The sequence below is a fragment of the Sturnus vulgaris genome, chromosome 1 (assembly GCF_052056855.1).
Source record: "Sturnus vulgaris isolate bStuVul1 chromosome 1, bStuVul1.hap1, whole genome shotgun sequence".
In the NCBI taxonomy this organism is placed as follows: Eukaryota; Metazoa; Chordata; class Aves; order Passeriformes; family Sturnidae; genus Sturnus; species Sturnus vulgaris.
The window spans coordinates 58,289,760-58,303,577 of NC_142243.1; the positions used below are offsets into that span (position 1 = coordinate 58,289,760).

The window sequence follows — 13,818 nt, forward strand, 5'->3', positions numbered from 1 at the left end:
TATAACTTCTTAGGGAGAAGAGTTCTGGAAAACAAGGGCCTAATCCTTCACTGGTACTGCAAGCTCAATTCTCAATCTACGAGCTTTGCATATGCTTTTTTCAAGCACGTAAATGGTTCCATTTTAATCCCACAAAAATTAGCCCCTTGCCCAGCTAGAGAAAAAAAAATTGGGAGGGAGAAATGTGAACAATGAGTGGAGAAGAGCACTATGGGGAAGACATGTCAAGAGGAGAACAAAGAAAGTAGAAAGGGAGATAAACTGTAATAAAATAGGGAGTGAGTTGGAAAAGTTAGAACAATTATTGGTCACCAAGGACAGAAGATGGTGGCCATAAGTAAAACTGCTCCAGGCACATTAGAAACCCAGGCATGATGGATTTCAAACCTGAAGCAGAAAGAATTACACATTAAACCCAAATGACATGTCAGCCACTCCAAAACCAAGGAGTCTCAACTTTCAGTGAAACACTTTTATCTTTGAACATCTAGCTTACTTTTAGAGCCACTTATCACTCTTTACCACTCCAGCACACTCCAAATTACTGCTGGGGATAACATTCTCATTTTTCATGACACTAACAATAATTTAAAAAGCAACTGACTAGCCATTACAGAGACCCTATCAAATGTTGGCAATTATATGCCTGCAGGTTTTCAGAAGGCTCTGGATGAACTGTGGATCCAGTCCTTCCTCACCTGCATTTGAGCTAACCACACTGAGAGTTTGAGCTCTGTTACTCAAGGGGCTTCCCTCTCCTTCGCCACAATGGTGGAACCTCAGGCTAAAAGCAGAGCTGATGGCAATGAACTCTATTCTTCTATGGTATCCTTGTGGTATTAGGAAGCTGTGCTCCAGAACAACCCACCACTCGTGTATTTCTCTCCTGTAATCACAAATCTTCTGCTGAAAAAGCAGAAGGAATGAGGAAAGCAAGGAGTGGAGGCTCAGCAAGAAAAACCTGTGGGACTTAAAACCCCCACAACAGATGTTAGGTTGCAGTGGGATGGGCATCTGTCCAGTAATAATGGTGTCATTTGGTTCTGCATACCCTTAGAAGTGTGATATACCACACAGCTGACAGTGCTACTTCAGCTGTGCCCATCCCAGCTTCTCCTTTACAGCTCCTGCACTTCCAGATTTATTTTTATCCCTGCAGCAGGTGGACCACATTTGGGTCTCAGTACAGCAATAGCTGCACTTCACCTATGCATTGCATAAACTTATTCACAAGTAATGATATCCAGTTTGCACACAGAACTGAAGATGGGAGGGAGGAATTCAAATAAGGATGATCCCGACTTTCCCAGTGCATACTGATGTGTGGTAAGGTACAACATGGAAGAATTTTGTTTGCTTGTTTTTAATACAACAACAAAGTTCTCACAGTCAGTGGAAGCCTCCCCATTCACTACAGTGCAATCTGGAAAATGAGGATTAGGTCAGAGCAGTGCAGCCACGAAATCTGCTAGAAAATTTTAAAGTAAGAGATGCTGCAGGCCCAGGGCAGTATGAGGACAAAATATAAAGGGACATTGGAAGATCTGAAATGTGAACAAAGATGACATTCTTCCGGGTTAACAATGCTTATTAAATAAGGGGGAAATAATTTGCAGTGTTTGAAAAATGGATTTACAGAAATGTTGAAAGACATAACAGCAAACAGTAAATTAGACAGGAGGTTGTGATCTGATAAAGCAGTAGAAAAAAAAAATCCAAACACAACTCAGATGTGTACACTGAAGCACCATAGTGCAAAGAACCTCTTGAGAATCTGGATTGACTTCATCTGAAAAATGGTATTCCATTATAAACTTATTACAAAGTGAAAGATCTCCAGTGAAGAAAAAAATGCCTTTAGGGCTGGAGAGATCAATGGATGAGAAAGATTACAAAAGCTAAATGGATACACAGTCATTACAGTAATCGTGGAAGGCAGCATGGGAATATTCCAGTGTTATGAATAGTGCAATGTAAGTGCTTTAAACACTAAGGAATGGGAAGGATTTAGTTCTAAACCAGAAAACTAAAAGAAGAAAAACATATGCTGAGCCTTCAAAATCCACGTGGCTGGCTTGACAACCTCTCCAAAACAAATCTTTCTGCTTTAAGCCTTATCCTGCCAATAATTTTATGTCTGTTCTGTCCACTGTTTGTGCCATGATTGATTCTATCCAGTCAATGGTCTGAGCATGCTGTATAGAATATGCTTCTTTTGCAGGATTGAGGCCCAAATCTGGGATTTGGTGCACCAATATCCCCAACTGATTTCTTCTGAAATATTTTAGTAGGTGGTCATTACTGACTTCAGTGTAAGTCTGGGCTATACAAAAACATGGGCCATGGGCAATTGCACAGCACAGAGGCAGTTTATCCACGGGCATAAGGACCCTAGAAATCACTGAGAAGGCATGAGGATGCAATACTCCCTGTCTCCATTATTTCCCTCTCCTGATATTCAGCATGAATAGTTGCAATGGAAAACTCTTTTCTACCCATTCACCTAGAAGGACTTGCTATTTTATGGATAAGTAATACATGAAAATGGGAATCCTTTGGCACATAGTAAACACCTCTGTCACATATTTAATATATTTAAGGAAAAGAACTGGCAATCTGCAGGCTTCTTTACTACAAGTTCACTAAAAGACCATAAAGCACACCACTACTACACTAAACACTCTGCATTGCTATTACCAACGTTAGCACAAATGACAGCTGAACCTTGGAAGCAGTGAAAGGGAAGATATGTCAGAAGTTATATGTGTTGGGAATATTCAGAAATCCTTGCATTTAAGTGTTAACTGGATCTACTTGTAAAGGGGTGAATCAGATGCAAAACCTAAGTGTTTTCATGTCACAATTGGTGGATCTGTAAACAGCATATCCAGGTTTTGTCTGGCTGAAGGGGCATACCATACACAGAACTGAGAAAGGCAAAAGGTGACTCAGCCTGATAAATCACTCTCACTGGATCGAAGGGCAGCCAGGTGAAGGCAAGCCAGGTTGGAACAAAGAACTGATATTGCTGCACTAATATATCTGCCAAGGCCTGTGATACCTGCTCCTCTGACACTTTTTGTTCCTGAAATAAATTGTGCTGTGCCTAGTGAAAGCTGCCTGGCCACTGGGCACCTCAGTTAATGTTTCACAGAGGAAGTGGAATTGCAGGTGTCCGACGTAACTTGCTGAGGTGATCAAGCCAGCCATGGGTGCCATCCCCAGCCTGGAGAGAGACCCACCTACAAGATGACCTACTGAGGAGGAGTCCTAAGACCACAGTGAAATTCTCTATCAAGGGCCATAAAAGGATTGGAAAGATGGGTCCCAAGACACAACAAATCCAAGTATCAACAAAATTCACTCTAAGCAGGCACATTGTAAAGAGTTTTGTTTTACAGATGGCTGTATCTGGAGATAGACAAAGACACTCACAACTCCCAGCCTTATATGCACATTACTGTTTCTAGCATTTTACATATCTGCTGGCCATATTGACATGCTTTCTGCTTCTATGTATTGAATGTTTGACAAAATAGCTGCATAAATAAGTTCTGGTCCAAGTCTGACAGCAGGAAAAATGCACATTTTTCCACTTGTCTCAGTAGACAAAACCAGAACACAGGCCATCTAAGCCTAAAATCAACCCAGAAAGTGTTTGAACAAATGTTTAAATGTCTATTAACCAAGAGTTATTTGATTTGTCAGGTTGCGGTGAATTGCCTTTTTGGGGGAGAAATAACACCACAGGATGAAACAGAGAAGGAAAACAGTTCTAAAGCTAAACTTCAGTCACTAATCAGGTGAAGACATTTCTACTTATATAAATTTAAGATTAACTACTCTGGAAAAAGCCATCTGCAGACAGGAAATTGGACCCTCCAAGATACTTTTAATAAATAGCCTTTAATAATGTTTTACTTTCATATAAGGAAATGTTGAAAGAAAGAAAGCTTACTTTATATGAGCAAGAAAAGCATAATGTTAGCCCTGATAAACGCCTAACATCAGTGTCCACAGATACTGGAGCAATGATTTTTTTAAAAGTCTGTTTAAAACATTTCTCATTAGTTCCTTTACATCAGATACAGAGGTGATGACAGAAATGAAATCTAGTAGTAGCTAAATTGGCACTACAGTAATTATAAAATAGCTCTTTCTCTACAGGCAGCTGCCAGCAGTCCATATTAATTTATCTAAAGGGGCTTCATACTGTAGCAAATAGCAATTGCAAATAAGATAAGAGAGAAAGAGAAAGCCTTGAGATAAGTAACTGCAAATATTCCAGCTGCCTCACAGTAGCCATTAAATGAGAGTCTTTACTTAAAAAAATACCCTTTCTTCATTTATTCATAACTTTGTTTTAGTTTCATTTTTTCCCAATGAGCTCTTTCTTTACAAATAGGTTTTCTGCAAAGAAAACTTAAATTCCAGAGACTTTTAAATAGCAACAGAGCTTTGTTATGTTCAAATTTCTTAGAGAACTCTTTTTGAGTGTTTACACATATTTTTGATTGTAGGTCTGTTTCTGAAAAACTGATGATTGTTCATAATACTATAGTTCTCTTGAGGGAAGACAAACGCACATTTCAGATGAGTTGTTACAGAATGTAGAGGTTCCTCTGCATTGCTCAGAGCTGATAGATAGTATACAGAGGGGATGTTAGAGCATCTCTAGAGTTCAAGCTTAGCAGGAATGAAATGTAATTCCTGTTCCTGAAGGCACAGTGTGTCTTAAAAAATGTTTGTTTTTCCAATTTACATTTTTTTGTCACCTTTCCCCAGCTAATCTTAAAATGTGCAGAAGTAATAACATCTATATTTTAAGAGAGGCAACAGTTACTATTCTCCCTTCAGCTAAAGAGTTTTTCTATGGCCCTTCATGAAAATCACGTACGTGTGTGCATGGATGTTTTTAGGAAGCTTCAGGGTGGATACTATTTTTTGCCATGAGACACATGGCCACCATTTTTTACACAGTTTTATGAGAGATTGACTGGCTGCTTAGTCCATTTCCTGAGACCATGAGCAAATGTTATATCTAATAAGCAGTGCTAAATCCAGCTCTTACCTGCTTCTGCAAAGACTGCTATTTTTTCCCAGCTGGCCGCCCTAAGGAATGCGTAAATGGATCGATAGGGGAGAAGAACAGATACCTTGTGATAAAAGGAGCTGTGGCTCTTCAAAAGAGGAGCAAGCAGACAGAATTCCCACACAGGGAGGACTCGCTCAACTCCTCTTTCAGGCTACTTTAACTTTTGAATAGCACCCCAAAATGTCCCACAGAATAAAAACATATGAAATACATTATTTCTGCTCTTTTTTCTATTTTGAAGCCTTTTATAAAATCTCTATTCCCCCAGACTTCGAATACCAATATTCTGAAGTCCAAAGTTTATTGGGTATCATGAAATTTTTAATGATGGCAGTAGTGGTGAAAACAGAGTAAGTTTTATGCATTTCAAAACCAACACTCATACAGAATTATTTAGATTATTTAACTTCCTAGAATACTACAATGGCAATGATTAAAATCCTACAACATAGAACTGCCTTCTGTTCTGCTTCTATATAGTCCCTTCCTGGAATACTCCCAGGAGACAAATAATAAATACCAACTCCAAAGCTCCCAACACTAAAGCTTAAAGAAAATCCACAACACACTGCCTGATATCCTAAGGATGCAAATGATTTCCCAGGACTCATGACTCTCCCCAATACTACACAGTGCTACACTCAAACCTTTTAGCTCCAATTTCACTAACCCAAACATTCACAGAAAGGACTGGGCTGTATCCACAAGCTGGATTGAGACAAACACTAGAATGACCAGCAGCATCGCAATAGTTAAGAGTTGCCAGACGAGTGATAATAATAGGCTTCAACACTAATCCTCTCCTGAGCAGACTAGGAAAAGCTCATAGTTTCTTTGGTTCTCTTGTTCCAGTCTGGCTGCTAATTCAAAACATAGTTATAGATCAGTTTACATTGTGAAGGTCATACCCACAAGGTCATGAACATTCCTTCTCTTAACTGGAGCGCAGGCTCACAAAATCTGTGCAAATGCAGACACAAATCTAAGCCATTAGGGATGTCTGGATCTCACACTCCTATGGACTGGTCACAAACAGAAGGCACCAGAGTGTTTTATTTCAGGTCCAAAGGGTGCTGACCCTTCTAACTGTCCCTACTTTGTCACCATGACACTGTGCTGTAATACAGCCACATGAACTCAAACTGTCCTGATGAAACTAAACTGAAAGATGCAATACAGCAACTCAAGGGCATTCAGTTTGCCAGGCTGAAACTGTTCTAAATCAAGCACCCAAAAGGCCTTCATCAGATTCTTGCTTCTACAAACCCGCTCTTACTGGTTTGCCCTGCTCTGTAAATGTGGATACAGCCACAGTACCAGTTAGCTTCATAGATTCTGAGTGTTTTCCATGTCAAACAAACTCTAAAAGCCAACTGATCTTCACAGTCTTCCATGTTCTTTAAAGGGAACCAAAACCAAAGCTCATATTACATGAGTTTTGTGGGGGGGGCAAAAGTGGGAACAAGGGAAGGGAAGAGAAAAAAGGAAATGAGAGATGCTGCTGTCTGCTATTTCTTCAGTTATTTAGACTGGAAACCTGAGAGAGTGGAGACAAAAAGCCTTCAAAGACATCAAGGATCAGCTATGGGTTTCTTGGGGACTGGACACACTATTAATTTTTCATTTGGCAGCAGAGTTCTTGGAACGAGCCATTGACTACTGTCATGGAAAACAACAGGCATTCAGCCAGCAGAGGCAAGGATACACCTCAAAATTTGCACCTATAATTTACTGGGATATCTGGGGCAATATATCCTGTTTGATATGGTAAATTAAGCGGGAGTATCAGGGTGTATTTTTATTTTGCCCAGTAAAACTTCTATGTGTTCATGCTGCTATTAAAAAAAAAAAAAAAGAAAAAGTGTGTCTTCACAGCTCTGGATGCAATGCCCGAGCTCTGAAACCTGGCTGAACAAGTTCAGTCAGTGTGAAACAGCCCTATGCACTTTCTGTTTACTTCAGACCACCAGAAGGAATACTTTGCCTCCTCCTGAGGGAGGAGTTATGAGTTGTGTGCACTACTTCAGAATAAGTGTACAGTGTTTCTTAGTGCCCAATGCTGGGGGCTGCTATGTCTTCTCATGTATTCCAGCAAAACACTTCACTTCAAACTTAACTGTGAACAAAAGCAATTTTCTGTTAAGGCCGACAAACTAGGCTGATTTCAAGGCATCTGTTTTAAATCCAGTCTCTGTTTCTTTCCTAAAAGATTTACATTTCAGAAGCCCACTTTTCTTTTCAAAGAAGGACATTTTATGAGGTTACTCACGGGAACAAGTACTGCAGTTTGGCTTACTGCAACCCCTACTCATTTCCCTCCATGTCCTAAATAGACACCTTTGTATGTCCCTTTTTATAGTCTCTTCAATACTCTGAATTTACTTTCCAATGCTTAACACCTTGCCACCATGGTTCTTCTACATGCTCAGACCTACTATTTAGCACTTTCTCCCATATCCCCTATGTCACCAATATTTATGTTCCCAATATTGTCAGTATGTTAAGCCAAGTCATTTGGTTTTATCCACTAAAGTAACACTGTGGCTCCCTATGGTGTCCCCAGTGCCCGCTCCAAAAGCTCATCTCACAACATCATATGCTGTATCTGATTCTGGTTCTCTGTCTGGGCAAGATGAAACAGTACTATTAGAACTAAAAGATCTGCTTAGTGCTAGGCATATCTTCTAAATAGACAAGGAAAGCAATTTACCAACATTTCCCTTTGTGGAGGGCACCAATTCTTTACAAAGTAACAGTTTTTCAAGAAACATTTAAGAACGTCACATCTTTAAGACCCCTAGTACACAGAGAAATGTATCTGAAACGGATCCATAATTTTCAATATTTACCAGAGAGAAGAGTTAACATAAACTCCAGTCTCAGCAGCAGGACTATTTCCATAGGAACCAAACCAGGTTAAGAGCTAATTTTATACTGAAGAGAAACAATCAGGTAAAAGTGGATTGAAACCATTTCTTATTACTCTTATATGAGGCTGGATTTACTAGATGGAGTTGCCAAAAATATGCTAATGTACACGGCTCAATATAGCTTCCAATACACAATAAAAGAGAAAAAAAAAAAAAAAAAAAAAAAAAAAAAAAAAAAAAAAAGCAAAACTTTCTGGGGCAATTTCAGGCTGTCTCAGTCTATAATTATTGTTCATATCAAAATACCTCGTGGCTATGAAGTAAAATGCATTCTCACAAGGTTTTTAAATGATTCATATTCTTGACTTGTAAAACCTCTCATCTGTCACAGATTACTCAAGGACTCTCAAGAGGAAACTCTGAAAATATTATACTGTCTTGATACAGGAGGTATTTTCTCAACATCCAAATGGCTTTAAAATGAATTTATCTTGAAATGTCAAGAAACCATCAACAGAAAGCCTTCTGGTATCTTTGCTGAAGAAAAAGTGAGTGCAAGGACTGCAACCAGTAATTCAGAAAGGAGCAGAAAAATTTATTGTAATATATGAACCCACTTTAAGACTACACCCAAGGGGATACTACTATCATTAGCCCACATTACCCTAATGCCTACAACTACAAAAAGCAGCAGGGAATCCAAAGGGACTTACCTATGAGATACATGCCAATCCAGTCCCCTGCATCCACTTCCTCCTTAATATCCCAGTATATCACTAGGTCCTGTGAATGCCCAATAGAGTAGTAGGAGCTGCTGACCATCAGGGTGGACCGGCTGTCTGAAGTGACAAGGTCTGTGTCACTGGTAGACCTAGGAATTGTGACTGTCTCATGGGAACTGCTCCTGATGTCCATGTTATGGAACTGGTCAGGGTTATAGCTGTATCTGAGAGGCTCTTTGCACCGGCGCCGATTTTGTGAGTTCCTAGATGGAGATGCCATGGCTGCCAGGCCCAGGAACCTGTTTTGGTAAAGATTCTGTGAAGAAAAAAAAGGAAGGATAGTATTTACAGTGTTATTAATTTTTACAGTGTTATTAATATTTCAGTGATATCAGAATTCAGGAAAAGTAGAAAGTTACAGCAAGAAAGAAGCAGATCTTTTTCCATTTATCATTCCAAAAAAGAGACACAAAAAGAGAGAGCAAGAACAGTGCTAACTCAACTCCTACTCAGTAACTCTTATCGTGAAAGCAAGTGGAAGAGCAAACCTTGCACCACCAAGCTCAGCCACAACTGAGCTTGGCAGTGTAAGGAAATTAATAGGAACTGGCTTCCTCCATGTTAGTGCACATATCCAGACACAAACACCACGACTATTGAACTGCCAGAGAGCCACCCTCTTTCAGTGTCATGAGACAGTCTTCTCACTTTTGACACCTGGAGTTGAGTGTTAGCCCCAGTAAATCTTGCTCCACTTGCAGAGGAATCCTTCTTAAGGCGCAGTCACTCTAGAGACCATATTTCACCTGGAGAGACCAGTTAGCAGTAAAAGCTACTCCTCCCTGCTGGGTATCTGAAGTGTGAGTACCATGAAAACAGAGTTAACCCTGCTACAAAAATAGAGATGCCTTCACAGAAGTATAAATACATAGTAAGTGTTGAAATGCTGCTCTGTACAGCTGATAGCTTCCAATGCTACAGCTCTGATCTGGTTTTCGCAGCAGATTGTGAGATACTAAGCACTCCTCGCTCAGGTAGGAATTTATGAATGCACCAGAGAATTAATGATAACTGAGAAGGTTACTGCAGAGTAGTCATCATCCTAGCAGCAAATGAAAATATGAAAATATTTTCATTTCAACCTACCCTTCCTCAAGGCAAACTGAGTGACTTGTACAAAATGTGTCTTGGTGCATGAGTAAAGAGCTTTTGTGAGATGGCAGATGGAGAATGCTTAAGTTATGACTGGGTTAAATTCTGATGTGAAGACATTTTCTGATACTGATCAAAATACTAGTTATTCCTGACTTCTATACTGCTTGTTTTTCCATTTTCCCTCTTCTCTCCCTGCAGCTCTGCTGTTTCAATCACTGAGCTTTTCATTATTCATTAGCCTTCCATTATCCGTCTGTTGCCAACCATGTTGTGAAGTCTGTTAGATACAAAACCAGACAGCTTTCCAGTGTGCAATGAAATGCTTTTCACATGATCAGAAGTCAAATCGTCCTTTTGAACTCAAACAAATTAAGTGGCAGAAAATCATAGCTCCTTTGTCCAGCCGGCAGTTATTTAATGCCGGCTTTATTAAGGCTACGGTAGCACAAAAGACTAATAAGTCCTGAAAAAAACCCAAATATTTTCTTTATTAATACTGTTTTGGGGAGAATAATTAAGCAACCTATTATTGTATCTTAGGATTCTGTTTCGCAAAAACTATACAGAGAGCAAAAATTCAGCTGGCATGTTTGCAGCCCTAGAATATGCTGTCACTTTGCAAACACTGCCCAACAACGCTCACAATCCGCTGACCCAAATCCTCACTTACTGCATTAAACAGGGTTTATAAGCAAAAATAGCTCTGGTTGGAATGCTGCACATTACAGGAAGTGCTGCAAGACTGCAGCTAATAATGCAAAAGGTATTTTTTCCTCTACTAGAGGGAAGGGAAGGGAAGGGAAGGGAAGGGAAGGGAAGGGAAGGGAAGGGAAGGGAAGGGAAGGGAAATGCAAATGTGTTACATTTGCTCTGCATCCCATCCTGTCTAATTTTGCTGCTTCATTTCTTGGATTTATTCACTGTTTGGAAAGAGAGTTCACTTTTTATCAAGAAGCATGCTGTGAACATTTTCTAATCTGGGATGCACAAGCGGGCACACAAACTATCACACTAGTCAGTAAATTAAAATTGTTGGTGGTTTCTGTCACTTAGCAAAGAAGGCACTGGCTGTCACAACAGTATCTGACATAACTAGAATTAGCTTTATAATTGTGAGATATCAATGTAATGAATATAAACTTCACTCTTCTGGATTAGTCTGTATCATTAACGTGGGTTCCTTTGCTCACTGCACTACTCAAAATCTACTTCAGTTCAAAGGCAGACACTTTATTTCTGGTGACAAATTACTCCAGGGAATAGTGGCTCTGCAGATACTCTCACTTCTGAATGTTAATGAATGTAGAGTATTAATTAACTGCATACCTTACAATTAAATTAGACAAACTTTTTTTTCAGCTTCAGCATGAGTTTAAGCAGTTTTAATAAAAATGGTATATTTATCACTCTGTTTGAATTCTGTAAGTTCCTGTTTTCTTGTATACTGATGCCAATGGAACAAATGGCATAATTTTAAAGCAACTCAGAAGGCCAAATTCTTCATAAATCCAACTCCCTTGTACTTTTTTCTAGAAAATCCCCACTGTGAAAAAAACTCCAAATGAATGAAATAGTCACACATAATAATCTGGATTAAACAATGGCATCAAAATACAAGCATGGCTGTATGAGTAAGTAGAAAAGAGGTTAGGTAAAATAGTTATTCCACATTTTATTACCAGCTTTTCATGTTTTCTGTGTAACTATCTAAAGCTCCCAAGCTCTGGTAATAGAGTCCCAGCCATGCTGAGACAGCTTAAAAAACTGCAAAGACATCCTCTTGATGTCTTGTGAAAGTAATCTGATCCATCATGGATACATAATATATTTTTTAAAATATGTCTCTATTAGGGGTGTGAGATTAGTATTTACTCAATCCTCTTGCAGAGGTGTGTACACTACACTAAACACTTATTTCTGATATAGAGTGTAAATTATAAAGCAAGAACAAAGAAAGGCCAAATGTTGGTTGTCAACAAACACCTCTTCATTTCTGCCTCAAAACAGTCATTCTACAGCTGCATCTACAGTCAGTCCTTGCAGCGGAATTTCCACTCAGGGACGCTCCGCACAAAATGACCCCCAGGCTTCACCTTCCCACTCATTCCCCTCACTGCTGATTTTCAAAGAGCTCTGGAAAGCTTTGTCTCTAAAGATCTACCAGCTACATGAAAGTCCTACCCAAAATCAGATATTTGGAGGATAATCTGTGAGCAGCCATTTCCCTCTTATTTATCTCACTTAGTCCATCTAATGCAAGCAAACACCAGAAAAATTAACTGAAGATTTTTTCTCCCTCCTATATAAATCCAGCTGCAATACTAACAGGGAAAGCAGGATCAAGCAGCCTAAATGAAATTACAGATGAGATATGACTGTAACCTTAAAAAATATAAACATAGAAAACCTGTAATCAGTAAATACCAAGAAAATAAATTTCACAGTTTCTTCCCACCATTTTTCCCTTTCTCACTCACACCTCTCTCCTTTCCAATTGCTGTTTAGCATTCAGAAAGTACAAAGCTGCTGTCACCAATGCATTTTCCTTCATCACCTGGAAAAAGGGTGCCATCAATGGTACTTGTCTCCTTCTTTGAGACAGGAAGAATCCTCTGGCTGAGAGGCTTCATACCATTATTGCTAACTGAATTTCACCACAGGATTTAGAGCTGCCATGGAAGCATCCCCTGCAAGTCTGTAGAGTTTAATGTTAGGGATTTTTCTCTCTTCTTTTTTGTTTTTTGTTTTGTTTGGGGTTTTTTGTTTGGTTGGTTGGTTTTTTGTTGTTTGTTTTGTTTTGTTTGGGTTGGGTTTTTTTGGTTTTTGGTTTTTTGGTTTTGTTTCGGTTTGGTTTTTTGTTTGTTTATTTTGTTTGGGATTATTTTAAATTATGCTAGAAAAGTCCATGATGCTTTAGCAAAAAGAGATATATCTCAGCTAAACATCTGCAAGGATCCAGCTCTGTTCTCTGTTCAGACAATTAGGAGCTGTCTTCCAGACACTTGAATTGATACCATTTACCTCCGATTGCTGGAAGATGGGTTTGTGCAGGTCAGGATGGTGGTACAATGGACTTTCACTGCTAATACCAAAGACAGAATGTGATTGAAACATAACTCATCACTGGAGCCCTGGCAGATGAAGAAATTAAAGAGAACAAGGTGACAATATTAGCCACCTTGACAGTGGGCTCCAAGTAGTCACTCAGATGTTTGCAAGCATCACTCCAACCCAAATTTCAAGGGCAAGTGCTGAGAAAGACAATGAGGTAGCTTTCTGTGAGGGGAAGCCTGGGACACAACACATTTATGCATCTGATAATTCAATATGCCAGTAGTCAAGTCTGATATCATAGGCAAATCAGATGTGGAGTCAGTCTCTTGGTTGCTCCACCAGAAATTATCGCTCTCCTGAAAAGCTTTTAGCTGCCATTTGCAAGGCTTATGCATTTTTTTTAAAGACAAGAAGGAGCTAAGACTGATTTAAAAGTAAAAAATTAGGGCAGTCTGGTGAAAGTGATAAATTACCTCAGCAGAACTCTTCAGGCCAGCTTTCAAGAAGTTAAGAGCATGTGTGTCAACAAGGATATTGCACTATCAAAACACTAAGTAAGGTGGTAACAGCCTGTATGAAAGATTTGGTCAGGTGCATGAGAGAAAACCTAAAAAGATTTAGAAAACCTAGTCATAGCCCAGGTATGAACACCTAGGGCGAAATCCTGAGGCTGGGCCAGAAATACAAGTAGGAAAACAATGGTGCCTACAGTCACCAAAAGATGTGATGGTAATCTGCAAGCCAGAGCTCTTAGGAACTTGAAGGTGAGGCTGCTGAAAGGGCTTTCAGCATGTACAAATGTTTTATTGGAGCTTAAATTAGAATTGGGTAAGTTCTGAAAGACACAGTGAAGACACCTCTGTTGCATGGAACAACATGAACTGGGTGAAAGAAAAAGTATATGATAATGAACCTTGCTGCT

General features: G+C 39.4%; 1 protein-coding gene across 8 annotated transcripts in view; it reads right to left on the reverse strand.

The window, feature by feature from the left end:
• The window catches only part of HECW1 (HECT, C2 and WW domain containing E3 ubiquitin protein ligase 1), a 253,483-nt gene that overhangs the window by 160,420 nt on the left and 79,245 nt on the right, over positions 1-13,818 (reverse strand). For all 8 annotated transcript variants that reach the window (XM_088167564.1, XM_088167559.1, XM_088167554.1 and 5 more), the window contains one exon: positions 8,679-9,003. In XM_088167564.1, coding sequence (XP_088023690.1) covers positions 8,679-9,003 — 325 coding nt within the window. The remainder of the gene's footprint in view (positions 1-8,678; positions 9,004-13,818) is intronic.